The sequence below is a fragment of the Syngnathus acus genome, chromosome 17, assembly GCF_901709675.1.
Source record: "Syngnathus acus chromosome 17, fSynAcu1.2, whole genome shotgun sequence".
In the NCBI taxonomy this organism is placed as follows: domain Eukaryota; kingdom Metazoa; phylum Chordata; class Actinopteri; order Syngnathiformes; family Syngnathidae; genus Syngnathus; species Syngnathus acus.
In genome coordinates this window covers 7578890-7605341 of record NC_051102.1, presented here as the reverse complement: position 1 = coordinate 7605341, position 26452 = coordinate 7578890, and the positions used below count along the sequence as shown (strand labels likewise).

At 45.4% G+C, this 26452-nt stretch overlaps 3 protein-coding genes across 8 annotated transcripts; 1 reads left to right on the top strand and 2 right to left on the bottom strand.

The window, feature by feature from the left end:
• Positions 1-323: 323 nt before the first annotated feature.
• LOC119137112 (cilia- and flagella-associated protein 251-like) lies at positions 324-8978 on the bottom strand. 3 transcript variants are annotated; one of them, XM_037276168.1, is made up of 12 exons: positions 8891-8978; positions 4904-4965; positions 4574-4629; positions 4286-4422; positions 4116-4210; positions 3468-3636; positions 3252-3295; positions 3109-3184; positions 2614-3018; positions 2038-2457; positions 1489-1547; positions 324-1067 (listed from the first exon to the last, which is right to left on the bottom strand). In XM_037276168.1, the coding sequence occupies exons 2-12, from the start codon at positions 4952-4954 to the stop codon at positions 1059-1061; spliced, it is 1521 nt and encodes a 506-aa protein (XP_037132063.1). In that variant the 5' UTR covers positions 4955-4965; positions 8891-8978; the 3' UTR covers positions 324-1058. The 3 variants fall into 3 exon arrangements, with proteins under 3 accessions (XP_037132063.1, XP_037132064.1, XP_037132062.1); XM_037276169.1 differs by lacking the exon at positions 8891-8978 and adding an exon at positions 5058-5186; XM_037276167.1 differs by lacking the exon at positions 8891-8978 and having other exon boundaries at positions 4904-5188.
• LOC119137111 (arylsulfatase I-like) lies at positions 6414-11708 on the top strand. Its single transcript, XM_037276166.1, has 12 exons — positions 6414-6584; positions 7187-7392; positions 7602-7741; positions 7811-7960; positions 8049-8123; positions 8215-8389; positions 8495-8731; positions 8908-9054; positions 9720-9843; positions 10016-10467; positions 10766-11193; positions 11325-11708. The coding sequence occupies exons 2-11, from the start codon at positions 7201-7203 to the stop codon at positions 11186-11188; spliced, it is 2115 nt and encodes a 704-aa protein (XP_037132061.1). The 5' UTR covers positions 6414-6584; positions 7187-7200; the 3' UTR covers positions 11189-11193; positions 11325-11708.
• Positions 11709-12330: 622 nt separating this feature from the next.
• LOC119137109 (enhancer of polycomb homolog 1-like) lies at positions 12331-26063 on the bottom strand. 4 transcript variants are annotated; one of them, XM_037276161.1, is made up of 16 exons: positions 25758-26063; positions 24822-24946; positions 17780-17939; positions 17559-17704; positions 17282-17488; positions 17064-17212; positions 16662-16797; positions 16425-16583; positions 16241-16330; positions 16013-16161; positions 15380-15750; positions 14830-14954; positions 14616-14754; positions 13986-14355; positions 13555-13668; positions 12331-13406 (listed from the first exon to the last, which is right to left on the bottom strand). In XM_037276161.1, exons 3-16 carry the CDS (start codon positions 17877-17879, stop codon positions 13331-13333), a joined length of 2331 nt encoding a protein of 776 aa, XP_037132056.1. In that variant the 5' UTR covers positions 17880-17939; positions 24822-24946; positions 25758-26063; the 3' UTR covers positions 12331-13330. The 4 variants fall into 4 exon arrangements, 3 of the variants coding, with proteins under 3 accessions (XP_037132056.1, XP_037132054.1, XP_037132055.1); XR_005100864.1 differs by lacking the exons at positions 24822-24946; positions 25758-26063 and adding an exon at positions 23289-23810 and having other exon boundaries at positions 13555-13679; XM_037276159.1 differs by lacking the exons at positions 24822-24946; positions 25758-26063 and adding an exon at positions 23289-23811.
• Between the last annotated feature and the right edge of the window lie 389 nt (positions 26064-26452).

The window sequence follows — 26452 nt, the reverse complement described above, 5'->3', positions numbered from 1 at the left end:
GGCAAAGCTATGCTAATCTGCTACGGTGGCTACTTCTATAGCAGCTCAGCGTTTATCTCGGGAAAACATCAGGTTGTGTCTCATTCAATGAGAAAAAAAAACAAAATGGAGAAGGCAGGGGGGTTGACTGAATTAAAAAAGCTCACGCAACCCAGGACGCGGCTCAGTGGTTCCAAAATCAACAGTGGTCTCGCTTTGGAGTGGATGATTTTTTGTTTAGGTAAAGCTTCAGTGTCCGTTTTTCTTTTGTGCGCTTGGGGTTTGCTCCTCCACGCTCTACTAGTGCCCCCTGGTGGATGTTACTGGCTCTGCTGACACGTAAATAACGACTCCAGTATGTACTTTATTACCATCAGATTTTTCAACAAAATGTTAATCAGTCGCAGATTGGGCAAACAACTCACAATGTTAATGTCACAAGTTTATGCAGCAGGAAACCTTGCTCTTAGGTTGACATTGTTGTCCTGTCTGACTAGTTTCTTTTTACTTTACCTAGCCCAGCTCAATTTTGAAATTCTGAACCGGTCGCCAGCCAGTGGCAGGGCAAATAGAGACGAACAACCCTTGGCGCTCACACCTACGGACAATTTGGAGCGGCAAATGTGTGGGAGCGAATCATCAAATCAAGAGTGTGTCTTTGGAGGCATGTTTTTTCTTCTAACCAAGAAAAGTCAATGACCTATTGTTGTTGCTCTTTGTGCCTCATTAAGCCTGAAAGCTACTTGGATCGATGCGTTGGCGCTTGTACTTCACATTTACTTTGTCTCTTGGAAATGTCAGCCTCCATTCTGAACACACTGAAAAAGTTGCGGGCAGGGGCGGGGAGCCTCGACTTGGGCTCGGACACGTTCAAGGTAGCACGCATGCACTCAAAGGAGACACTATGGATTCTGGAGTTCTTAGGGCTCTTCTGAACACGGCATTTTACTTGCTACAGTGACATTTGCATAACAACATGGAAGACCTACATGTCAAACAAAAAAGTTGGCAGTGGAGGTGGTAAAGGTGCAACTGATTGTGGAGTGGTTTTGTGTTTTTCAGGTCCAACGTGGTGGTCTTCAAACACACTGAAATAACAAAATCATACACAAAGTCAGGCTCCATGTTTCCTTATTGCCAGAGAAAATTAACTTTTTTGTCAAGAATTTAGTCCTTTCAATAAAGTTGTACTATATCTGTCCGCAAATAAAACATTTTTTTTAAAGTTGTATCTAGGCAGAAAGCGTATTTTTCAAAGAAAAAAAGAACAAATTCATATTTTTCCAAGGATAAAGCTGTTTTTTTAGAGTAAATTCAGATTTTCTTTCTGAAGTTCTTCAAAAACAAAAGTTTTTGCTAAAAGGAATAAAGTCAGTTTTTCCAAGAATGGTACTTTCACTTTCAACAATAGTCCTGCGCCCCACAAACTTGAATTTTCTGAAGGCCACATAATGACGTTAAGACCTCGTCATTACGACTAGACAGCTGTGATCTGGTTCTGAATCTTACCGCGAGTTCAGCGTCTTGGTCCTTCTGCGTTTCGCTCTTCACCTTCTTCTTCTTCTTCTCTGCAACAACAACAGGAAGTCATTCTCCCTTTAACATAAAGCGTTGCCAAACATCTTTTCCTTTTTTTTTTTTCCTTCAAACTCTCCAAAAGAATCCCAAGCAATGTCCAAAAGGACCGTGTCCGTAACATGGCCTCTGTGCAGCAGAAAACTCGGATGGCCCAAATTCCTTGCCACTATTGTTGTGGCATCTCGTCTGCTATTTTGAAAGACTCCAAATGTCCACATTTTAATTTTTTTTATAGATGAAAAGGAGTGAAAGTAGTTGCATTAGAAGTGTTTGTGTCAGGCCACTTGGTTAAAAATGTTTCAGTACAGAAGCCATAAAGGGCAGAATCATTTGGCTCTATTAAACTGCTGAGTCAGCTCATGCTATTCTTTTTTCCATCACTTTGTACGAGCTCTGCGCCAAAGGTTTCACAGCTTTTTGAAAGTAAGTCAATGAGCCCTTGAATTCAATTTGATTTGAAACTTGGAAGTGAACTCTTACTCTTTTTCTTGCGGAGTGAGTCGCCATGAAGAGGAGTTTTGTGACTTTGGGCAGCTTCCTCCTCCTCCTCCTCCATCATCTTTTTTTTCACCTCTGGTGAGTCGTTAGCGTTCTCGCCATTTCTGCTTTCTTCAATTGCTGCCTCATGGACTGACCTCTTCTTCTTCCTTTTCTTCTTGCTCTTGGCCTCCCTAGCACCTTCAACCTTCTCCTCACTGGCTTCTGTCTCATCCTTGGCGGCGCTGGTCAGAGAGTGGTTCTCTTGAGGTCTCGTGGTGGTCTTGTCAGCCAGGTCCAGTTTGGAGGATTGAGGAGTTCGGTCTTCCTCGCTTGCGTCCCGCTGCTGTTGCGTCTGCTTCCGGGCTCGCTTCCCCCGTCGTCGACGTCGCTTCTGGGTGGAGAGTTGAGGGTCGGCGCCACCTGCACGAAACAGGAAACATAAATAGCTGATGAGAAACGTTGGACGTTTAAAGAAGTGCTTTTTTTGATAAGAGAATCATTTATGTCTTTCAAGAAGATTCCAAGCAAAATGTCATATTTTTCCACCTGGGCTATAATCAGCTTTTGTTTTTATACCTTTCACCTGCAGCTCCTTTTGTGGGTCTGCATCGCCCCCTGCTGCTCCTTCATCACACTGCACATCCTTGTTGTCTTGACCTTCTCCCTCCTCCTCCTCCTCTTCCTCCTTCTTCCTCTTTTTTCTCTTCTTCTCCAGCGGTGGAAGCACGACATCCTCCACCTCTGGCTCCTTCTTTTCATCTTCCTCCTTCCTTCTCTTCTTGCCTTTCTTTGTTTTTTTTGCCTGATCTTCCTGCCTCGTCTCCGGAGCCTCCTCAGGTGCCGTTTTGGTCGCCTTCTTTCTCTTCCTCTTCTTCTTGGGAGTTGCTGCTTCTTCGGCGAGACAAACGTCACTTTTGCCAACGTCGATGTTAAGAGTGATGGCGACATCCACGTGCTCTGGCTTCTCCGCCGCCATCTTGTCTAAAACAAAGACACACACATTCCATTTGAAGTGGCAAATTGCACAAAACCATCAGTTCAAACAATCAACTAATCAAAAAAGTGTTTAACCGTGATCGGTAGACTCCGGCGCCCCTGTCTGGTTGTTGTCCTGCTCCGACTGGGCGGTGTCATCACTGAGCTCCATCTTTCAACACATGCGCACACGTCAACGTGTCGCCATCAACATCTGCATCCTGAGGAGTGTTTGTTACCTTGGCGACCTCCTCTTCGTCCTGCTCAGTCGTGACATTAGCATCTAAACACAAATGAATGGCTGAAAGACTCATGAAACTGTGAGAATAAAGTCACACGGAGTCATTTGAAAGCGCCCGTTTTACAATGCGACATCTTCACAGCCGCTTGCGAGTCTTGCCGTCAATGTGCCAAAGAGGACACTTTGTGTGTGTGTTGTGATAGGCCGCTCATACCTGCAGGCGGCGGGACGTTGATGGCGCAAAACATTTCTTGTCCATCTTTCAAGCCAGTTGTACTTTCCTGCGCCTCGTCGTCCGAGCAATCGTTGGCTTGCAAGGGCGTAGCCTCGGTTTGATTGGCACGTGACTCCAACTGGACATCGATGGCGACTTCTGGCTGCTGCTGGAGGAAAAAGAGCACAAAGGGCAGTGAACACAGCCTGCTCCTTGATAGATGTCTGCTTGAATGTCACGTTTGCATACTGCACAAAAGCTGAAAAAACAGCAGTAAGTTAGCCAAGATGACACGGCTTGGCGTCGGTGGGAATATGGATGGCAACAATCACAAAGGAGGAAACAAGCCAGACAGACGTGTGTGTGCGTGTGTGTTGTGAATGACTGAGATACACACGTCATTATTACGGCCAGTGGAGCGCAGCTATGCGTGTGCAATGAAACTTTAGGGCTGGTCCGCTTCCGCCTGATGAAGCCAAAGTTATTTGTGGACAGTCAGCACTCACTTTTGGGCTGGGGATGGCAGACAGACTCACTGTCGTGATATGAGAAATTTCTTATTGATAATGAATTAAATCCAGTTTGTCGTGTAGGGCGACAATGGACAGCGACATTGAAAAAGCTTTAACAATAAAATACTTGATCTACCTCTTGTTGTGCTCGTTCTTTGTCTTCAGGTTGAGGTGAGTGGCAGCCATTGTCGTCATGTCCGTTGGAGCGTTCCACGCCTTCTGTCTTGGAGGCTAAGTCAAAAGTAAATCTTTGCAAATAAAACACAACTGAGATCAATCCAATCAAAAAGTTTCAAAGAGACATACCGTGCAGCCCTTCAGCATCTGTGTTGTTGTTGTTGTATTTGGCGGGGCTCTCGTCAGCGCCACCTTCAGGTTCAAGTTTGATGGGCACAATGCAGCTGTCGGCCGGCCGCTCGGCATGCTGGTTATGCGAGCACCACCTGCACACAATATAGCCTAGTGGTCGGTCTTTTGCCCATGCTGCCACTTGAGCACTTTTTAGCAACGTAATAGGTGCAAAACTATCATTTTTGCTGCATTTTATGGCAGCTGACATTTTATTGGCAAGACTCAGTTTCAAATCCCACTCACTTCGTCCATCCTTTGTAGATGTCTTGTAGGTTCAAGCTCACGTTCGGCATCTCCGCCTGCACAAAACATGGATTTTGTGTTGGTCAATTTAGCGATGTTAGCTTAGCTGCAAAGGGTCGGTGGGGTGGGCGTGGGGGCTTAATTGACACAAACCTTCAACTGTACATTTTGTTCAGTTCCTTCCAAAAAGCAAACACTCTTTTAAATTCTATTATTTCTACTTGTGCTTTTTCTTCGTCCGTAAGCCATTCACAAAAACATCAGCTGGCACGCACGCAAAAGGGATATTTAAAAATGTCAAAAATGTGTCCATTTTTTTACTGTCGTTACCTGGCTAACATGTTCCTCCAGCACTCGAGCGGCGACCAGCAAGCCTTTCATCTTTAAATGTTCTACGATGAGAAAGAGCAGCGATGAGTCTTCCTCGCACGACATGACGGACACCACAACAATCTGAAAGGTTTGGAGAGGAGGCCCCGCTCACTTTACATTTCATCACACTTCATTTCACTTCACAGAGGGTACGTTCGGTAATTCACTCCGAGGGCGCACAAGTTCAAGTGCGAACCGTTCCGTAATTCAGTGCTTTGCTTGATTTCACTGTTCACAAGTTCAAAGTCCAGCAAAAATGGAGTGCCACTGCGTGCACTCGGCGCTCCGACTGGAGCCACCGTTCGCCACGACTGCGATCAGAAATTAATGGGAAATGAGCGCACTCTTCCTCCCCGAGCACTCCCACTCGCATAGGAGTGTATTTCCGAACGCGCCCAAAGATGCATCATGGGAGTTGAAGTCTTTCTAAAAGTATAGAGCGCAAGTATAATACATTATTCACGTCCGGTTTAAAAATAGATTATATAATATTTGAACCATAAGATCAACTATAAACCCGAAACGCTAAATGCAGTACATATTTTTACGGGACTCAATTTTCCCAGTCATGCTAATTATGTTTTTATGGTACAAATGTTTGTTTATATGATATGCACGCACTTTTTTATTTAAATTAACTCCAATATTGTAGTAAAGATCTCTACTACAATATTGGAGTTAATTTGATGTATTTGACAGCATTTGTTCTCAGCGTGTTCCTTTTTTTCTTTTTTTCAACATGCCAAGGAAGCATTTGCTTTGGATTAGGCTGAATGTGCTTCGTGTTCCTTTTTTTCAACATGCCAAGGAAACATTTGCTTTGGATTAGGCTGAATGTGCTTCATTTTTTACATTCATCATGCAATTTTCATTTCCTTGCCAGATGGTCTGCTTGTTCCATTTCGCGTGTTAAGCATTTGTTCAGGGTGGAACCAAGAAGAATATAAAGTTCAAACATGAATTATTATGATGTTAGTGTCCAGTAAAGGGTAAAGTGGGGTGGGGGTTAAATACCAGCGTGAAAACCTTTTTGAGCTCCATTTAAGCCCAAACTTCCCCCGGGACAGTGGAAAGGGGTGGGGGGCAGAGGGAGCTGCGCCGGATGTAGCCTGGTTGTACCTTTCAAAATAAAAGCTAACGATCGCTGCGATTTGTCAATATTACTGTAAATTAACACAATGCAAGGCGTTACGTTATGGTTTGGGTGCTCGTAAAATAAAAAACTAAATACTGTAAATTAAAACACTTTGTTAGCTAGCCACTAACCGCTGTTAGCTCTGAACGTTAGCGATTTGTAATCAATCAAAAAATGCCCTTAGTGATTTGTTCATGATTTTTGTCATTCTTAGCAATGATACACTTTAAATCTTATTTTTGTGTTGTTTTGCCGCTGCGGTGTCCTCCGGGAACTCTTATTTCGGCGGATCAAGGTGGAATTCTTGTTAAACGAGTATGTGTGACTTGACCAGTGCGGATTTTCTTTGCTTTTTTTTTTTCTTCAAGTGGGAGTGTGAAGAAGCTTTTTTGGAGGACGGAAAAGTTCGTTTGGAAGCATGAGCACATACGGCAGCGTCCTCGGCTAACTTTGAAAAGCAAGAACGAGAATGAAGTGACTTACTTACATTGGGGCCATATCGAGGTATTATTGATTGACAAATTGATTGCTTGCTAATTGACAGGCTCCTCAAATTAATTCCAATGCAGCAGAATAGAGTGGAATGCCTTCATTGTCATTGTACAATAGGTATACAACAAAACTGGGAGCGCCGCTCCGTTGGTGCGTAGAGGGGAAACATTGGGTGGAGAACATAAAGTGGGATAACGTGAATAAATCGGCATGTATAAGGAGGACGGCGTATCAGATGTTCTGTCGTCATCGTTTTAATTTAATAAATAACAATTGGTTACAAATGCCAGGCACGTGTGCCTCGCAGTTGTGAGGTTGTGGGTTTGAATCTCGGATGTGCGTGTGGCGTTCGCATGTTACAACTTGTATGGGGTTTTCCTCTCACATTCCCTAAAGATGCATGTTAGCTTCATGGAAGACTGGTAACCATCAGTTGTGCCCTGTGAATGGCTGCGGCAGGTCTTTTTCTTCTCTTATGAGCCTCTGCTGACGCCTTATCTTCTTTTGAAAGGCCCAAAACGTTAAAAAAGGAAAAATGCTGTCTGAACGTGTTTCCTGATCTGGTCTGCCCCCTTGTGGGGCGTTCACATAAAATTCACCGTTTGTGTTTGTAGTCCTCACAGGAAAGATGCGGGCGACCTCCATCACATCGCTGCTCCTGATACTTTGTGTTATACGCCTGCACCGCAGCCACTGCCATATTTGGGAAGAGCAGCGATATGAAGACACCGTCGACACCGACAAAGTCGAAAACGACACGCCGGCGGCCAAAGGAAGCAGGAAGCAGCCGCACATCATTTTCATTCTCATCGATGATCAGGTGAATGCACAAAACCGATATGAACTGAGGGTGGGTTGGTGGTCGTGAAGACTGCTGGCGCCATCTAGCGGCAGGGGGTCTGAAGTACGCACTGATCAAATCCACTTGTATCCGGAAAACTTGTCACTTGGGACCTCAAGGCGCTACGGCAAAAAGGGAGGGATGGCAACAGGTGTTGGATGCCGACGTGCTAACTTTCCCCCCGCCAGGGCTTCAACGACATCGGCTACCACAACCCCAGCATCAAGACGCCCACGTTGGACAAGTTGGCGGCGGAGGGCGTCAAGCTGGAGAACTACTACGTCCAGCCCATCTGCACGCCCTCGCGCAGCCAACTCCTCACTGGCAGGTAGTACACCGCTGGTACACTACTAGTCCACTAGTACCCCACGCGCCTTGTTTTGGTTGGGGCGGCCAGGTACCAGATCCACACGGGTCTCCAGCACTCCATCATCAGGCCGAGCCAGCCCAGCTGCCTCCCCCCCAACATGGACACGCTCCCCCAGAGGCTGCGCCAGGCCGGCTACGCTACGCACATGGTGGGCAAGTGGCATCTCGGATTCTACACGTGAGCACCCCACAATGAAGTCTTGGCCCGCGCAAGAGACCTATGGCGTTTTTGAACGGGACTTTTTTTTTTTTTGTCTCACGTGTAGGAAGGCGTGCCTGCCCACCAGGAAAGGCTTCGACTCCTTCTTTGGATCCTTGACAGGAAGTGTGGACTACTACAGGTAACAAGCGCTTGTTTTTGGGATTTTCACAGCTTCAAGTTTTTCGATGACGTGACTTGATGTGATGACTCATTCACTCTCACACGCGCAGTTATGGGTCGTGCGACGGCCCCGGCGTGTGCGGGTACGACCTCCACGACAACGAGAGCGTTGCCTGGGGTCACCAGGGCAAGTACTCCACCACGCTCTTCACGCAGCGAGCTCGTAAGATCCTCCAGAGTCACAATCCCGCCCGGCAACCGATATTCCTGCTCCTCTCCCTGCAGGTACTAGCTCACAACGAGAGACTTATTTCTTGGGGTTAAAAGTTTTTAGCAGCGTCATCTTTTGTAGCCGGGTTTGTTCCCTAAAGCATTTTTTGTTGTGTGCAGGCGGTGCACACGCCGCTGCAGCCGCCCAAGTCGTACATCTACCCGTACCGCGGCATGGCCGACGTGGCGCGGAGGAAGTTTGCCGCTATGGTGTCGACAGTCGACGAGGCGGTGCGCAACGTCACCTATGCGCTGCGCAAGTCAGGCCTGTACCGCAACAGCGTCATCGTCTACTCCACTGACAACGGGGCCCAGCCCTTCACTGGCGGGAGCAACTGGCCGCTCCGGGGACGAAAGGTTGCGCAAATTTTCCCAAAACATACAACAACCCAAAACAAGACATTTTTCTTAAAGATAACAGTTTCAACTGCAATGTGAAGCACTACTTTCTGAGTACACGTCATTCCATCCCGCCGCACGATAGGTGGAAGACGTACTTGTGGTCATGTGACGCACCATTTCGTTGGTTTCAGGGGACGTACTGGGAGGGAGGCATCCGCGGCGTGGGGTTTGTGCACAGCCCATTGCTGCGGCGACGGAGGCGAGTGTCCAACGCTCTCCTTCACATCACCGACTGGTTCCCCACCCTGCTGGCCCTTGCCGGAGGAAACGTCAGCGAGGTCAGTCACGACCGCTGTTAGGGAACTAAAAGTGTTACAATAACCTAGAGAGAGAAAAAAAAAAAAAAAAAAATCCCTAATCTCATTTTTGTTCTTGTCCTACTGTTTTCTTAGATAAAGGTACTTTTCCCTGAAAAAAAGAAAACTTTCAGAGAAAGTGACTTTCACCAAGAGAAACAATTTTCTGAGCTAAAAATACATCTGTACACGGTTCTTAATTATTTTTTTTTTAGGAAGTTACTATTTTTCCATTTAAAAAGCTAAAAGAATTCAAGCTTTTGTATGTGGGCTGAAGTGCTTTTGGTGAGTTGCAACAATGTTTGAATGTGAATGTAAGCGAGCTGTGCGGGAGCGCTGGCAAGTTTTCGACAGTGGTCATAAAAGTAAAAAGCATTTTTGACAGTAATGGAGACGAATGGGCTCTGATGTCAGCGGTGTACAGAACATGGAGCTCTTGACTGCTTTGGTGATGACTTACAACATAAGATTTTTATTTTTATTGATGCATCCCCCTCGGATCTAATGTTTCATCAGTATTTGTTGCTTTTAGCTGCCTGACAGAAGAACAAGAGAAAAAAAAGGCTTCTACAAGCCAAGTAGCCACAAGTCAAGTAGCCACAAGTCAAGTAGCCACAACTCTCGTGTGCACTTTCCTTTTGCCGCAGAGCCAAGGCCTGGACGGCTTTGACGCCTGGGCCGCCATCAGCGAAGGCAAAGAGTCTCCTCGCCAAGAGATCCTACACAACATCGACCCGCTGCACAAGGCCCCCGCGCCGCACGGAGACGCAGGTAAACTGCTGAACTATGTCGGCAAAACGCAACATTTAGATGTAGTCAACGTTTTTCGACGAACGCACATACTTTAAGGCCGACAGTCCGACTGAGCAGCATGGGGTCAAAACAATTGGGCGACCAAAGTGAAAATTCAAGTGTGATGACAATCTTTGTTTTGATTGAACAGAAGACACTCTCTTGAAAGGGTTCCATAAGCCCAACAAGAGGAAGAAGCAAAATAAAAAGAAGAAACCTCTCAAGCAGCGCTCCAAACAAAAGTCTGCATTCAGATCATCAAAGTCTAAAGGCACAAAGAAGTTATACTCTGAGGTCAAAGGTCGCCCAGACTACTCCATCATTCGTGCGACCCGCATGAAGGAAAACGCATCAAAGCCCAAGTCTAGAAGGATGGCCTGTCCGGAACACAACCTATCATGGACCGAAAGCAAGGTCCGGTCTCGCCTCAAGGCCAAACGCTCTTCTCAACCTACACCACACGCTTCACCCGAGTACGCGATCCCGCCCGACGGCACTAACGAGTCACCCGCGTGGGACACGTCGGTCCAGGCGGCCATCAGGGTCGGAGACTGGAAACTGCTCACCGGAGACCCCGGACACGGAGAGTGGGTCCCGCCGCAGGTACGCGCTACTTACACTTTTTTCCCCCTTTTTTTTTTTGAAGAAATTAGAGAGACAATAAGTACCGTATTTTCTGCACCATAAAGGTGCACTTAAAAGCCTTTAATTTTCTCAAAAAACTAGGTGTGCCTTTAGTGTGGACAGAATTCCAAAATCTGTAAAGTTTTGTGTGGCTTCCGCAATATACAGGTGTAATGTGTAGACCCGATGGACCAATCAGAGGACATTATGTTTTACGTAGATCGGGGCGGTAAACCAAAAATTACGTTCAAAACTGTACTTTTTTTGTTGGGGGCAGGTCCTGCCAACGCTGGCAGGTCGCTGGTGGAACCTGGAAAGAGCATCTCCGTCGCACCGGAGCCAAAACAGCAGCGAGGGAGTTAAAAGCGTTTGGCTGTTCAACATCAGCGCCGATCCGTACGAGCGCCGTGACCTTTCCCGCCAGCGCCCTGAGGTGGTGCGCTACCTGCTGACCCGCCTCGTCCACTACAACCGCACCGCCGTGCCCGTCCACTTTCCACCCGACGACCCGCGCGCCCACCCCGACCGGCACGACGATGCCTGGGTACCTTGGATGGACCGGGACCAGGACCAAGGTAAGATGTCCCACCAGAAGGTCCAGCAGAAGATCAGAAAGAAGAAACAGAACAAATGCCGACTGTGTAAGCTCAAGGCCTTCTTTCTGAAACTCAACACTGGAATCATGTCCAGTCGCATATGATTCGCATCACAACAGGAAAGCCCCATTAACTTAAATATCAAGAAAATACCAGGATACATTTGGTCTAATCATAATTCTAGTTCAAGTTATTTTTATGTCCAGTAACTAGGGGAAAATTTGACCTTACAATGGAGATGTAGATTCAACTGTAGATCATCGAGCCAATCCGCAATGAGGAAACCCCACAAGCATGAAACGCAAAAGTGACGCCGCCAAGGACGCGAGCTAACAATGTCATTGTGTTATCAATGACCGGTGTCTGTTGCTTCGATTAGTCACAAATCTCTTCAACTAAAGTACAGGGTTGCCTCACTTTTTGCAGGTAATACATCCCAACAACTTTTTTTTGAATATTTTGTTGAATGTGGAGTGATTGTAACTTAACAGTCAAGAGTCTGTACAACTTTTGATATGAATCTTAAATGTTCAAAAGCCCACTGGTACTTTTTATATTTGAAACCATGTGCGATGGAGGGTTTTCTCTGGTTTAATAGATTTTTTTCTAGTATTCTACGAGCTCCAAATGTTTGTTTTCATTGACATTCACAAGCATTGCATTGTTTAAATAGGCATCTTCACGCCCCATGTCACTATTTTGTTACATTTGATTCGAACCAAGTTACCTCAATTCAAAGATGTGCAATAAACCTGAACGCACTTAAATTGGCCAGTAGGTGATGCTAGACATCAAGAAATTTGAGCTTTGCTTTCTCTAGCCAGCATCCTCTTTTTGGGCAGCATGTTTGAGGTATTAACGTTTGCTGTGCTGGAGTTGAGCCATATTGCAGTTGAGTGCCTTGGGTCTTTAAAAAGAAAACTAACAACCTTTCAGGTTCAAGTTTTCTATTAAAAAAACTTCCAAGTAAAAAATCAAAAAACTTACTTCGAGTGCGTTTTTTTTTTACCTGTCACTGGAACTTATTTCTTGAAATTTGAGAAATCTTTTCCCCAGAAGAAAGATTGACTTAATTCTTTAGATATTACCTGAAAAACATCAGATATTTTTTCAGAAAAGCAAAATGAGATGTTCCCAGGAACTTTTTTTTTTTTTTAATAACTCACTAAGCCATGGTCTATTGTGAATTTCCAGGAGGAGGCATTCCAGAGAGACAAAGGAAGAAGACAAACAAAAACAAAGGCGATATAATGCCCTGGATTTTTATTTCATTGACACCTTTTCTTTTTAGGAGTACTTCCATTCATCTTTGCCGCATGACGCTGACGTGTCCACACCAGCACACACACTAGGGGGCGCTCACTGCCGTGTACGCACGCACACCAAAAAAATTATGAAGCCTCCAGTTTGGTACCAAACTCTTCACAGAAGAGAAAATCAGCACACTGACGACCACAATGCCTGTTAAGTTTCAAAATTTGTGTTTTTTTTATCTTAGTTTTTGAAGTGGAATGATTGATCCTTTTCTGCCACGTCCAAGCATAAAAACAAAACCAACGTATCTTTTTGCAGAGTCAAATCACAAATCAAGTTAAGAAAAAAATTAAGTACAAAAATATTTATTGTAGAAAAGACGTGTGAAATGGCGGGTGGGGGTTTGGTTGAAGAACAAGCGGTCGCAACGGAGGATTGGACGAAAACGCGGCACAATAAATAGACGAGGGGAGGGTGGGAAGCAGGTGAGAGTGTTGAGACTGGTCGCAGCAACGGCGGTTTGTCCTTTCTCTCTAATTTTTTTTCTAACAACTTGAGTGCAAAACATCACAAATGAACAACTGTGTATTCAATTCATGTTATATACAAGAGGGCTGGGGTGGGCGGGGCCTACAAATACTCAGTACTGTACATTTAATTGCCAAATTAATTTACAGACAATCTCTTAACAGTAACAAATACAGTGGAGTTTTATATACGTGTATGTATACATACACATATATGTAGATACATGTGTACGTACGTGTGTGTATATATATATATATATACACACACATGTACATATATATGTATATATATACACATACACATAAATACACACGCAAACACACCGGACAAGTGGCTCTGCAGAGCATTCACCGCACAGTCAAGTCCAGTCAGTCTGCTCTTGTTCAAGCCTAACGGACGATGCATAGCACCTTTTAAAAACGACCCCCCCCCCCCCAAAAAAACACGGGGTCCCTGTGTGCAGGCTACGTCACCTCCATGGCCATTGTGTTCTCAGACAGACTGCTGAGTGGCGCCGCCTTGTCCTGCTCGTGGTTCTCCCTGTGGATGCAACGTTAGCAACGTTAACGTTAGCTATGTTGGCGCGCACGGACGTTGATAGCCCAAAAAATAACATAAGCCTAAAGCTTAAGCATAGTATTTAGTTGGCCGGTTGGGGTGTGACAGGATGGTTGGTTTTTTTTAATACCTTTTGGGCAAGTTTTGCTTTTCTTTTATGGCCATGATGCCAAGCCCTAGGCCAGGGTTGTTCTTCAACCCTGGTCCTTGGGTGCCGGTTTCCTGAATGTTATGCGTCTCCCAACTGCAACACACCTGATTGAAATGAGTAGAGAATCGGCAAGGTCTGCAGAATGATCGATAGATGTGTTGCCAACCAGGGAGCCATAAGACATCCAAGAAACAAAAAGCTTGGCAAGTCTATATCAATCCTTCTTGTGTGATATTGCTTCAACAATAATTGGTTAAAAAACAGTCATTATGAAAAAAACGTTTTTGAACAGTCTCCTTGCATGCAAGTTTTTATTGTCTTCTTTAAAAGTGCTTGTGCTGTCTATAGTCTATTAAGGGTTAACATTTCTCCCGTGACAACTGTCTTATTCTTTTTTGTGTTTGTCTCACCTGGGCACGATGTCCAGCGGTGAGGCCGCGGTGGCCGAGGGGACCTTGGGCTTCTGACAGTTGGCGGCGGCGTGCGCCAGCTTTAAAGCAGACGCCGACATGGCGCTGCTTAGCGTTCGGGGGGCATGCACCCGCTTGCCAGCGGGCACGGCCAGTCGGAGGCTGTTGCCCAGTGGAACCTGAGTGGCATTAGTGGTTGCGGGACCGGCGTGGTGGGCGGTGCCGTTGTTGCTGTTGGTGCTGCAGGCTGGCGCGGCGCTGGTGGCGCTGCCCGGATGCAGGGAAGCGGCGCTGGACAGGGTGGCGGGCGGTGCCGGGGCAGCCAGTGAGGGAGACGCTGTGCTGGAGAGGTGCAAGCCCTTGTAGGCACCTAAACAACAACAGCGGAAGTTGCATATGCGGTACTGCTAACAACGACGAGCCGTGAAGAAACGTCTGACGCCAATCGTGTTGTATCACAAGGAGTTGGATGTCATTCCTAAAACTGAGAAGGGCTATGTGTAGACAACATTGTGCATTTTAAAATAATGTAACTTCAGTTTACTCGTTTTAACCAAGCACATACCAGGGAGCAGACATAACCTAATCGTAACCTTTGACAGGTGTTTGGAGCAAGGGGACATCCGGTACCTGTGGGGGATAGGATGCCGTTGACACTGCCACCCAGGCTGAGCTCCTCCTTGGTTTTCAGAGCCAGAATTTGCTCGGTGGAGACTAGGGCAGAAGCGGCAAACTGAGCACTGGCCTGGTCCAACGTGTTGGCAGACACCTGAGGGGATGAGAAGCCAAAGTTTTGAGCTGCGGCGAGCGATGGGTGGCCCGAGTTAGTCGCGGTCGTGCTCACCTGTGTTGTAGTCGTTGTGCTGTGGGCGGTGGCGGCTCTGTTGGTTTGAAGCTGCTGCTCCATCTGCTCCTTCTGCATCTGCGCCAACTGGTCCTGGTGTTGCTGGAACTGCTCGGCAGTCAGGGCTGACGCACGCAAACACAAACATGTTGGTAACACACATCAACTCTGAGCAAGAGCATCAAAGGCACTTTCAGACATGTTTTGGCAGCACGATGATGGTTTTACAGATGTTTCATCGAAGCACTGAGCATTACTTTCACAAACAAAAGTCTGCCACATACCAACAAAATCAATGGCTGACATTCAGCCGCCCACAAAAACTAGCATGTGGCCAAACGCGATAATCCAACCTTCAGAGGGACATTTAACAACTAAAAGCCTGTATTATAATAAAAGACATAATTTGATGTTTTGGTAAATGTTTTCAATGCACAAGTTCAAGTCCTGGTCAGTGTGCAAATACTGTACATCATTTTTTCACGTGCAATTAAACAGAAGAGTTTGTCCAGCCTTTCAGTCAACTGACATAAGCGCGCATGAGACTCACCAACATGAGGCTGCGACGGCGGTCCAGGCCGTAAGACACGCTGAGCTGACGGCCCGATATTGGTGAGCGGCCGCTTGACACAGCGACTGATTCTGCGGAACAACGGGTGGGCGTTGTCCAGCTGGTGCAGCGGTAGTGTCCGTGGTCGGAAGTGACGCCACCGGCAAGCCTTTATGCTCAAAAGAATCTGACTGAGGTCCGAGGGCGGCGAGGAGCTGCTTCTGTCTGAGGTATTGGTTGGTGAGGTACTGACAAACTTGCTGGCGGCTGGCGAGCGCGAGCCCGATGGGGGCGGTGCGCAATCTAATGTCTTCGGGTCCAGTTCATGGAAAACGTTGTCATAGTCCGAGTGGGCTCGGTCCAGTAAGACCCTGGAAGGCAAGGATGCAATTTTCATGACACAAGAAATAAAGTGACGCCAACTACCAGAAGCTTGTTCTGCAACCATCCTAGAAAGTTTTACTCTGCGGAAAGCCTCTAAACTGGAGTAGGAAAATGCGGATCCCCACGCGTCAAAAGTTGAGAACCAACGACCTTAAAGGTTGAAGGCCACCACAAAACCAAAAATCAAGTTTTATTAGTAGAATGAATAGAGAATCTGCCTAAGACAGAGTTGGGAGGGGGGGACATTACCTGCCCCCTCGTCCAAGACGTCGACGGGCCAAGCCCTGGCATCGTCGCGGCACGGTGAGCGTGGTGAGACTGTAGCGATATCGGGCGTGCGCCAGGCCGCCCTCCCCGGCCGGTGACCACGGCCAGGCGCCCATGCGATCCTGACGAGCCTAAAACCAAACACGTACGCAAACACTCAATCTCCATCTCACTAAGCTTGATGACGACGAGAAACGGCATGACCCTCACAGCGTAATACTGGCAGCCGGCTTTCCTTCGAAAAGCGTAGGCGCCATCCGGGTCATTCTCCTCCTCAGCTTCCGACGACCCCGAGTGCAGCTGCGGAGACGCCAAAAGAAAGTTCTGAGTCACTTATGCGCTTTTGTCCGGTGTTTTTTCAAGCGGCCTCTAGGTGGCAGCAGAGGGCTAGTACCTGAGGCTCGTCATCTGAGCTAGGGAAGTCGTACTGGTTCAGGTCCTTGGCGTTAAAGATTGCAGGACCGTGGTGATGCGCTGCGCCAGCTGACAGCGGAAGAGCCTTCTGTTTCTTCTCATATTTCCTCTTTTGCCGAGGGACTTCCATCTTCTCAGGCTTGAGAGGGGATGCCGGGATACAGGTTCAACTCCAGAACTACTAACAAGACTAGGACTTAGGTGACCAGGTGCTCACCTTGGATTTGTAGTCCTTGTGGTCCATGTGGTACTGGTTGGTAAGCGGCACCAGCGGGATGATCTGCGGCCTAACCAGTGCCCGCTCTGCCAGGACCTCAGCCAGGACCTCACCACCGTAGTCCGACATGACATTCCTGGAGGGAAAAATAAGCGGGGGTTCCATTTGACATATAAAGCACATAATGTCTGTACAAAAGTATTTTTCATAATCCTTTCATTCTTTGTACATGCATCCATTAGCATAACCTTTTTTTTTCAAGGAAGCCAGGTCCATCAGACCTTTTCATAATGTAGGGCTGAATGACATGGGCTCAATATAATAGCCAGCTGGTCTGGTCACAGCCGGACAATGGAATGTGCTCAATCGGGTCCCCAAACTAGAAAGGTCTCGATGACTAACCTCTTCTCAAAGATCTCCAGCGTGAGGTGCAGCAGCTCTCGCTTACTCTTCTCCCTCCTTTTGATCATCTCCAGAATGGTGACCGCCCGGCTCAGATCCCTGCGGAGTTTCAGCATCTTCTCATAGGACGCCTCGTCGTTCTTGCGGTTCTGTCGGCAGACGTTAAGTTTGTATCGATCTCAAAGAGCTTTGGAAGGACGCTGGAAGAGGTGACCCACCTTTCTGGTCTGCATCTTCTCGGTGCGCCTTCGGAAGGCCACGTACGGGTCGCTGGTGCTGGAGCCGTCGCGCTTCTCCTGCTTGATGATGTTGATGAGCGAGTGTGCCTTGCTGTTTTTCCTCTTGCGGCTCCAGTAGTCAAACACCTCCTTGATGAGCTCATCGTCCTCCTTGAGCAGCAGCTTGGCCTCAGGAAGACTCACCAGCTTCAGGGAAAAATGATTGTCAGCCACTTTTGCATCAAGTATAATGTGAAACGCTTTTATGTTGACAAACCTGCTGCCCGCTGCCTTTCTCCAGCCGGTCGATCATCTCCTCAAACTGCAATAAGCTGATCTCCATCTTCTTTTTCAACTTTGCCACGAAGGCGTCGTCGTCCGAGTCCAGGTCGTAGTCCGGCTGCTCCGTGTCCAGGCTGAAAGCTGAACGAGGAAAGCACAACCGTTAAGATTCAGACAGATGGACTGGAACAGTGAGACAGCAAGGTCTCGACTTACGCTGTAGGTGAATGAGCTGCTTTGGCATCTTGTAATCTCCGGGGTATAGTGATTCGTAGTAGGTGATGTTGCTCTCCGCCTCCGGCACCGGAATGACCATGTTGTCTCGCTTCTCGCCGTAGACCTGCTGTGCTGAGATGGCCCGCTGGAGGTGATGTTCCTACACACACACACACACACACACACACATACACACACACACACACACATAAGTTGACCCGTGTTGCAACTTTGCAGCACATATTATATACTGATATTACGCTCGACGAACGCTTATTGCTTTAGTGTTCAAGTTTAGAATATGCACTCCAGTTGACTGCTCCACGATAACAAAGGCCTGTTTGTCGCATGCTGAAAGAAATAATTTACCTTAAAATTGATATGGACTTCCATTTATTTAATTCGCAGCTTTTCTAAATGAGGTAGTGCCTACTCGAATCAACGTCAGATTGAAATATTGTAAAGTCATGCGGCACTTAGTATGAACCAACATAAAAGGTATGTATGAACCAACTGTGCACAACTGAGGTTAATAAATCTTAAACTACAGCAATTACAATATAAACCCAAACTTATTTTGGGGAAAATCTAATTTAAGAATCCAGGGGCAAAATGAATACACTGGTCAATAGCAAACTTGAATCAGAGGAGGCTTTCTGAATCAATGTGTTTTGATGCCAATTTCAAACATGTCTACTTTTTTCCCTAGCAAATCGGGTCTTATATTTCCATTTATTAAGTTGGACCAATAAAAGCTTGTGCAATACAGACATTACCTCACGTTGCAATTTATAGCTGAGACATTGAGAAAACTAACAAAACAAAGCCAGTGAGTAACTTTGGCAACTAGCGGCCTAATTGGGACAAGTTGAAATTCACAAGAAAATGACCAATATGGCAATAAATGAACAACTTGAGGGAGGCAGCCATTCCTTTCGCTATGGCGTCAAGGCTGTGTCCTTATCCCCCACAAATAGTTAAGTCCTTCAAAATAATGAATTGTGAGCAAAGCATTTTAGCAAATCTTGAGGATTGAAGGACGGTAACAAACGCAGTACCATGCAAGTATCAGTCAACCCACTCCCTCGCTCCAATTACATGATATTCCACTACAATTCAAGACTTAAAGCCTAAAAAAGAAACAGTTGCTGGATTAAGGAGCGTCCGAAAAAAATGTACACGAAAAGCTAATCACCGCTTTGCTACTGATTTGCTGGCAAGCTCGACGTGTGTATAAAGTTACACTCGACAGCGGCAAGTGACTCAGCAGTGCTTTGTTGACACAAAGGCACCCTGCTGCTGTTGTCACACTGCTTTTTTTGAATGGAGGGAAAACGTGTTTACATTCCGTCCTGTGGCGATTGTGCAAAACGTGGGCGGATCCAGGACAAGACTCAATGAGTGAGATCATATGAATGAAACAAAAGCTCAGCGCAGACTGAGCTGACATCCCAATCAGGTGTAGAAGTCCCAACAGCTTTTAAACGCGCCTTATTCATTTGAAGGGACCAACTGTAACCGGACCAACAATCATAAATCTGATAGTCACAAAACAATCGAGAATGTTTGTTATGTTGGCCGGGGTTAGCCATACGCGAGAGACCGACTGAGCTCGGGTGGAAGCAAACGGTTGGAATTTCCAATGAGCACTTTGGCGTCCCCAAATAGCCGCAGAAATGAGCGAATCCATCACCGTCACAATCCCAGACGCCGCTAGTGACACTTAGCGTGACGGACAGCATGGGGGGTGGGGGGAGTTGTTCTGTTGGAGCGCACACTGCTTCGGAGGCAAACCGGTCAATACGCCGCCTGAGTAAACATGGTGGGAATGTAAACATAAATGGTAAAATGTTGATTTGAAGGCTTGCAAATAAGAAAGCGGACAAGTCTACAGGGAGCACACGCTTTCTTCAAGCTTTTTGTTAATTTTAAATTTGGCATATTACAGATAATTGCAGTAGTGTCAAACCAAAGCATAGCTTAATCCTGACAATTTGAAACATCATAGATGAGAGCTTCAAAATGACCACAAAGTTGCAGCGCGCCACATCCAGCCAGATCAGACAACAATGCAGGCTTACGTTCTATTGCTGTGGAGGCCCCATGACCTTTGCCTTCTCTTGTTTCCAATTACGCTGCATGTCTTCTTGTCGAGAAAAGGACATCGGTTTTAATGAAGGATTGCTGCTGTGGCATCATCGTAGTCAAGCTTTGAGCAATGTAAACCCACTTTTGAATGTTTCACTTTCTCCCGCCATAATGAAATCTAGAAGTTTTAGGGAGTGAGTGAAAGTGATGTGGATTTGAGGTCAAAACAGTCTATTTTCAGGATTGTTATTCTAATGTGTACATTGCCTCATTTCTTGAGGTGACAGCTTGTCAGTCATCCATGTGCCGACCCAAGCAACCTGTCAAACACAGTGTCGGCTGTCAGAGCCACTTTCCACAATGCTGACATGCACCTAGATCCAGCTAAGTCTGTGTGTGTCTCAGATGCCTGTGGCTCTCCAGCAGGACCACAGACAGCGAGCTCGTTTTCGATCCAAGCGTAAAGACTATAAAAGACATGGCGATCCAAAAACAAACACACGATGAGCACGTGCTGAGCCACTGTCATTTTGACAGAACCGCCACTGAGGCCACATACACCTGCACTACATAACCGCTAGATAAACATGAAAATAGGGCTAAAATCACTTATTTCACAGCAAGCACAAGGATTAGCATTCCAATAAAAATGTTATTTCCCCCCAGTAAATCATGTTCTAATACATGTACGTCCTAGACATTTACTTTGTTGACGAAGTGTAGGTACCTAAAAGTTATGCGAGTGCAGACATGATTGAGTATGATTAAATTACTATTTGTAACTGCATTCATACTGGTGTTTGTCAGAAGAAAGTGGTGTCAAACAACCTCAGTAATCAATTATCTGAGAATGCATTGTGATTGCTTATTTTATCACATAAATAAAACAAAAATTCATAAGATGATAATGTCATTTCTTTTGGTACGCTAAACATCGCAAGATCAGTAGAGCTATATATATACTGATCTATCTATCTATCTATCTATTTATATATATATATATATATATATATATATATATATATATATATATATATATATATATATATATATATATATATATAATTATGTGTGTGTGTGTGTAGGAGAAGCGTTATAAAAAATAAAAAAATAAAAATTGTGACCACCCTACCCCAAGAAAAAGTAACATCCCAACTGCTCAGGAAGCCTCAGCTGAGTCCTCCCATTTTTGTTTTGGCCTCGCTTTTCCCGTTCTATTTTCGTGATGTCACAGTATTCCAGCTGAGCGAGTGCAGACATTTAAGTGACATCATCAACCCCCCTCACACATACACACACTATACCTCAAGCTCCCTACCCGCCTCTTGGGCACCATGTGCCGATGCTGGTCTGCAGACCTGTTGCGACATCTGACACACTGAACCCCCGACATCAAGCAAGCAAGCTAGCAAGTAAGCAAGCTAGCAAGTAAGCAAGCAGGCAGGCAGGCACCAGAAACGGAAACACACTGCGAGTCGTAGTAGTAGTAGTAATATAACCCGCACACTGGCGTGACACTCGCCAGTCAGCTGCTCATTCAGCAACCTTCAGAGTGTGCAAAAGAAGAGAGTGGACAGCCCGCGGTGTCACGCTCAAGTGTAAAACTGGATGAAACTACAAGACTCCTTACCGGGGCGCATGCACTGACGACAAATACGAGATCACACATGTTTTGGGTGTATCAAAACACTAAAAATACACTGAAACAGACTCAAAAGTAATCAAGTGTCTTTGACAGTGACCTGATAAAACAATCACGCGGCTATGTAAACCTAGACCTCACTATCATCACAATCAAGTCCCTCATATTGCTCAGAAGCGACCAAAAAGCACACCACTAGACAAATACACTCAAAATAATGTCACCAAATATACCCGTCTAAATTATGACATTGCTTTCTAACTCCTGTTGGCTCATGTACACTGAAATATCCCCATGTGGGACTAAATAAAGGAACGTCAGATCAAATCAAATTACACAATGGCGTTACTACACATGGACCAATAAATTATTTCCCTCATGCTGCCAAATGACAAGAGCAAAATACACACTACTAAAGGTCATGTCTTCCCCCCACATATTGCTAAATAATTCCACAAATATTTAGCACTGTAAACTATGACCAATTATTTGGCTATGCTGGTGTGCTCAAAATATACATTTGTAGATTAAACACTAAGCCAAATCAACCTAAATACAATATTGCAAACGACAATACCGTAAAGCCCAATCGCCTTCATTTAGCTAAAACCTGAACTCAAGTGCACATTATAGTACATTATGGCAGAAGTCATTGTTAAATAAATCCAAATTACACTACTATGAACTATAGCAGCCCTCATATTGTCAATAATGCAAGCAAGGTATTGGTAACTCCTCCCCATTATACAGGACTACACTACACAAACTAAATTACCAATAATTAATGTCTTGCAGTGTCAATGGAAATTCAAGGGTTAAGAGTTTTTCCACACGTCTTGCACTAAATCAAATATTTTGGTTAAACTTAATACCACCCCAAATACTGCTAAAGGGGGACCAAAATACATGTCACCGTAACCTCTGACCTAAATCGTATTGCTGAAGTACCGTGTCTAACAAACAAAAATGACCACCCTATATTCCTAATGTGACCCAAATCAAAATTAAATTATGACATCCCTCAAATGGCGAACGACACAAGTCCTCTAAAGACACAATATGACATACTCGATATTGCTAACCTGACAAACACACACGTGCAACAATAAAAGCCTCGTATCACTAAGCAATACAAGCAAACCATTAGACATTCCTGTCAGAGTAATGTCGTGCAGCTCGGGGACTAAAAGCCCACCAGAGAAAGATTACTTGTTTGACGGTGTCACTACAGTCCAACATCTGAACCAAAAGCATCGCATTTTGTAGCATTTGAGCTTCCACGCATTCAGGTTAAGATCGCGGACAAAGTAGCCATGGCCGGTGGGGACAAGTTGCATGCTAGTACTAAAGTGTAGCTCGCTGCCGCCATCCATTTGTCCCAAGCGAGGGGTGCGTGCAGTGTTGACATTGCCCTCGGGCGCCCCCTGTCGCTCTCCCCTCGCCGCTACGCCAACACAAGGCCCCGAGACAAAATGTCCGCCGCGCCGAAGTCACATGATCTCTTTGTACTCGGAAAACGGCTTCACGCTCAAATCTCCACCGAAAAGCCGACAAATGAATCCAAAATCGACGCTGCGCATCCCCGCGTTGCCCAAAATGTAACCCAAACGCAAGAAATATGCATTTTAGGGCCCGAATTCGTCGTGTTTCCGTCGGGGGAAAAAGGGCGGCCATTTTGTGAGGGCTTGCGCAGAACAAAAAGGAAAGCGACTGTGATGGTGGCAAAATAAGCAAAAATTACATTTTCAAGATGACACGATGAAATAAAAGAAAGCCTACCGATTCCTCCTCTTTCTCCATGCCCGTTGGCATCTGCGGCACGGCCCTGTTAATGGACGCATACTCGTGCAGGTCGGGTAAATCCTCGCAACGGAAGACGGGCAGCGGCTTGGTGGCGTCCAGCGCCCGCGCCCGAAACGACAATTTACTCATTTTTGCTCTTTTCCAGGTGCCCCCTCTCACAAATAGTGTCTATCCGAGCTCCTAATATTCACCGCGGTGACGAGTGAAGCTTTCATGGATGATTCTGGGGCGGCTAACTCTGACGTTTTTTTTCTTTTTTTTGTAAGCTTGTCAAGCGCTAAGGTAGGGCGTCGCCAGCCCGGAGCCGCCGTGTGGTGTGGTGGGGGTGGAGGCCCGGATGTCGGTCGCTGTGTCTCGGCCTGCGTTTTCCCGGCGCTCCGCTTCCCCTCCGCGTTGGCGGCTCAGTACGCCATGGGCAACATGGCGGACATTTAAAAGTGTTTTGGCGTGTTTTTTTGCTCGCCTCGGTCCAGCCCTCCTACCCTCCTTCCCCCTCACTACGCATACCCCCCACCCCCTCCTTTCCTAGCACTCCCCCCCCCCCTCACCCCCACCCCAACAAACCCGCCCAGCCAGCCGGGCGACCATTCCCACGCGACTCCGAGCGCGTGCGCGCTGCGCTCACGGGAAGGCGCGCGTGGAAGTGGATGAAATCAAAGTGCAATTTATGTTGGTGCCGATGTGACTTTCTAGTTGTGTATTAATACGGCATAGTTGAGGATAAAAAAATTACGTAAAAAAAAAAAAAAAAAAAACATTACGTTGACGTGACCAACATTTGCAGGAAAAAACTGAAAACAAATACTAATGTCAAATTCACAAAACAAGTAATTTCACAATGTCAATAATACAAATATTCGCATTAAATGACAATATAGACAAACGTATGCCACAAATAATATCCAATGACAAAATATGGGTATTAATACAGTTTTTAAAATATATACATATTTTGAATCATTTTTATATTGACGAAAATTACATGTGACTAAAGGGTGAACAATTTTTCAATTTTGTTTTTACTAGCTACTTATACTGCGTAATTAAATCATAATAAATGCAGTATTAACCTTCATTGATATTTAATAAACAAAAAATCATGTTTTCAACTGAAAGGTGATTCCGGTAATTACAAATTCCTTAATTTGTAGTTAAAAAAAATTCAACATCTCAACAACTTGATCCTGATAATTCATATTTCAATAATAGTTTAACAAATCATTGCATGAATGGTAAATAGGTTGGGAATTAGTCATGAGACTTAAATGTCCCAATTACCGACTAGAGACAGTTGTCTAAAACAGGTCATAAAATGTTTTACGTAACGTTACATTTATTTAATCCATTCGGCTAAATATTTGAAAAACCGATTAGAACCTTTGCTGTGTCGCCATCTAGTGGACACAAGCGTAGAAGCACCAGAATTCAACATGGAAAAACGCAATCCTCAACTTTGATTTCAACTGGACGAAAGTTCACAAATATACGTACGTACAAGTCTCAACTTACCAGCCATAGCGAAGACAAAGTTTATCCAAACTTTATCCAGGATCACGCCAAATGAATTCCACTTCTCTTTTAAAATCTATGAAGCACATGAAGTCCGATAAATCCAATACATCCATGGTGAGCACCTGCGAGAACATAAATTATTTTACCACACTGTCAAATCTTCATCACTAAAACGGCAGCGTCAGTTTAGTAGCTAACGTCACAACCAACGCACAACGCTCATAGAACAAAACGTGGGGGAAGCATAATTCTTAATTCAATTAGTATCAAGTGATCAATCTATTTTAAATTTTAACATCGGAACTTCATAAAACGAGCTAATTGCAGTACAGCAAGAAACATATCATTTTTCGTCTTAGATGTAATTTGACGAATGCATGCTATCGAGACATTCGGGAATTCTGTTTTAAAAGTGGAAAAAAAATGTCTCCCGTAAAGGGAGATTAGGGCTGTGGAGTTCCACAAGCTACCTCTAAAAGGAATTGTGGCGTTGTTGAGCTACACGCCCCTGAAAAAAAAACTGGCAGACGACAATGTTTTCAGCTATCAAATAGAGTAGAAGAAAAATTATGTTCTATGGCACCAATTGTGAGTAAAACGAGGCGAAAACAGAGCCTGGGAAATCAGGGAGGGTATTTTTCAAATAATCGAACGACGAGCAACTAAATCGCAAATGACGTTTACGACCTTCTGGTTTTGTCAGTCGTGTGAAGAAAAAAAGGCAACTTCATGTCACAGACATCTTGAAATCGACACATTTTGGCTTCTGATCCCGAAAATACTAACGAAACTTTTTTGGGGAGGGGGGGGGGGGCATACAGATCTCGTGCTGCTCAGAATTCGTTTGCGGTGTAATGAAATCATTAGCAAAAATATTCTTTCGATACGATAGTGCCTCTCTTTTCCAGAACACACATGACGAGGGATACTTACAGGACACGACGTTTCCCAAACGGCGACTTTAAATAATCCAAATGGTGGCGATTATTCACGAGTTGAGGGGAAAAAAAGGAGAGGAAAAACGACGTAGCTACAACTAGCCCCAATAAAATGAAGGCTTCAGGCAAGCTTCTCTTTCCTTCCCTTCACCATTGTTACGGTAGAGTGGTGGGAAAACATCTCGGTGGTGTCCATTTGCTTCGACAAAAAGGAGTTTTATCGTATGAACGTGTCAATTTCCTTGTCGATTTGGAAACAGGTTGAAAGTAGAGGTGGTCGCCAAAAGTGCTACTGTTGGGGGTTAACAACTTTGCTGAGAGAGACGCCTTCTGATTGGACTACGACGGCCACCAATCAGCAGAAGGCGAGATGGAGGGGTGGTGGCGTCACGCGTCACGGGGCAGAGATCGGCACGCAATTGGTCAAGAAGTCTTCGAGAAATGTGGATCCTTTTTAAGGGCTTAAGTTTGTCAATGGTCCCTTTTCGTTCATTTCATGTAATTACATTAGCCGTCAACATTTAAAAAAAAACTTACCGCTGTAATTTGGCGTTAATTTAAAAGATTAATTCGCCAATTTTCACTCAGCTCAGATAGCAATGTTGGGCAATAGCGTCCCCTATTGACGCCAGAAATGAACGACATAACGTCTCAGGTTGCTTTGCAAACTATATAACTTAAAACAACACC

Excerpts from the sequence above, each read along its gene's own strand:
- LOC119137112 (XM_037276167.1), bottom strand. The coding sequence starts at position 5,008 with ATGTCGTGCGAGGAAGACTCATCGCTGCTCTTTCTCATCGTAGAACAT. Across the intron at positions 3,637-4,115 it reads AAGAACGAGCACAACAAGAG|CAGCAGCCAGAAGTCGCCAT; the intron begins GTAGATCAAGTA and ends TTTTTCCTCCAG. Across the intron at positions 3,185-3,251 it reads ACGAAGAGGAGGTCGCCAAG|ATGGAGCTCAGTGATGACAC; the intron begins GTAACAAACACT and ends ATGTGTTGAAAG.
- LOC119137111 (XM_037276166.1), top strand. The coding sequence starts at position 7,201 with ATGCGGGCGACCTCCATCACATCGCTGCTCCTGATACTTTGTGTTATA. Across the intron at positions 7,393-7,601 it reads TCATTCTCATCGATGATCAG|GGCTTCAACGACATCGGCTA; the intron begins GTGAATGCACAA and ends TCCCCCCGCCAG. Across the intron at positions 9,055-9,719 it reads CCGGAGGAAACGTCAGCGAG|AGCCAAGGCCTGGACGGCTT; the intron begins GTCAGTCACGAC and ends CTTTTGCCGCAG.
- LOC119137109 (XM_037276159.1), bottom strand. The coding sequence starts at position 23,441 with ATGAGTAAATTGTCGTTTCGGGCGCGGGCGCTGGACGCCACCAAGCCG. Across the intron at positions 17,489-17,558 it reads AGAAAGGCAGCGGGCAGCAG|CTGGTGAGTCTTCCTGAGGC; the intron begins GTTTGTCAACAT and ends TTTTCCCTGAAG. Across the intron at positions 16,584-16,661 it reads ACAAGGACTACAAATCCAAG|CCTGAGAAGATGGAAGTCCC; the intron begins GTGAGCACCTGG and ends TCCCCTCTCAAG.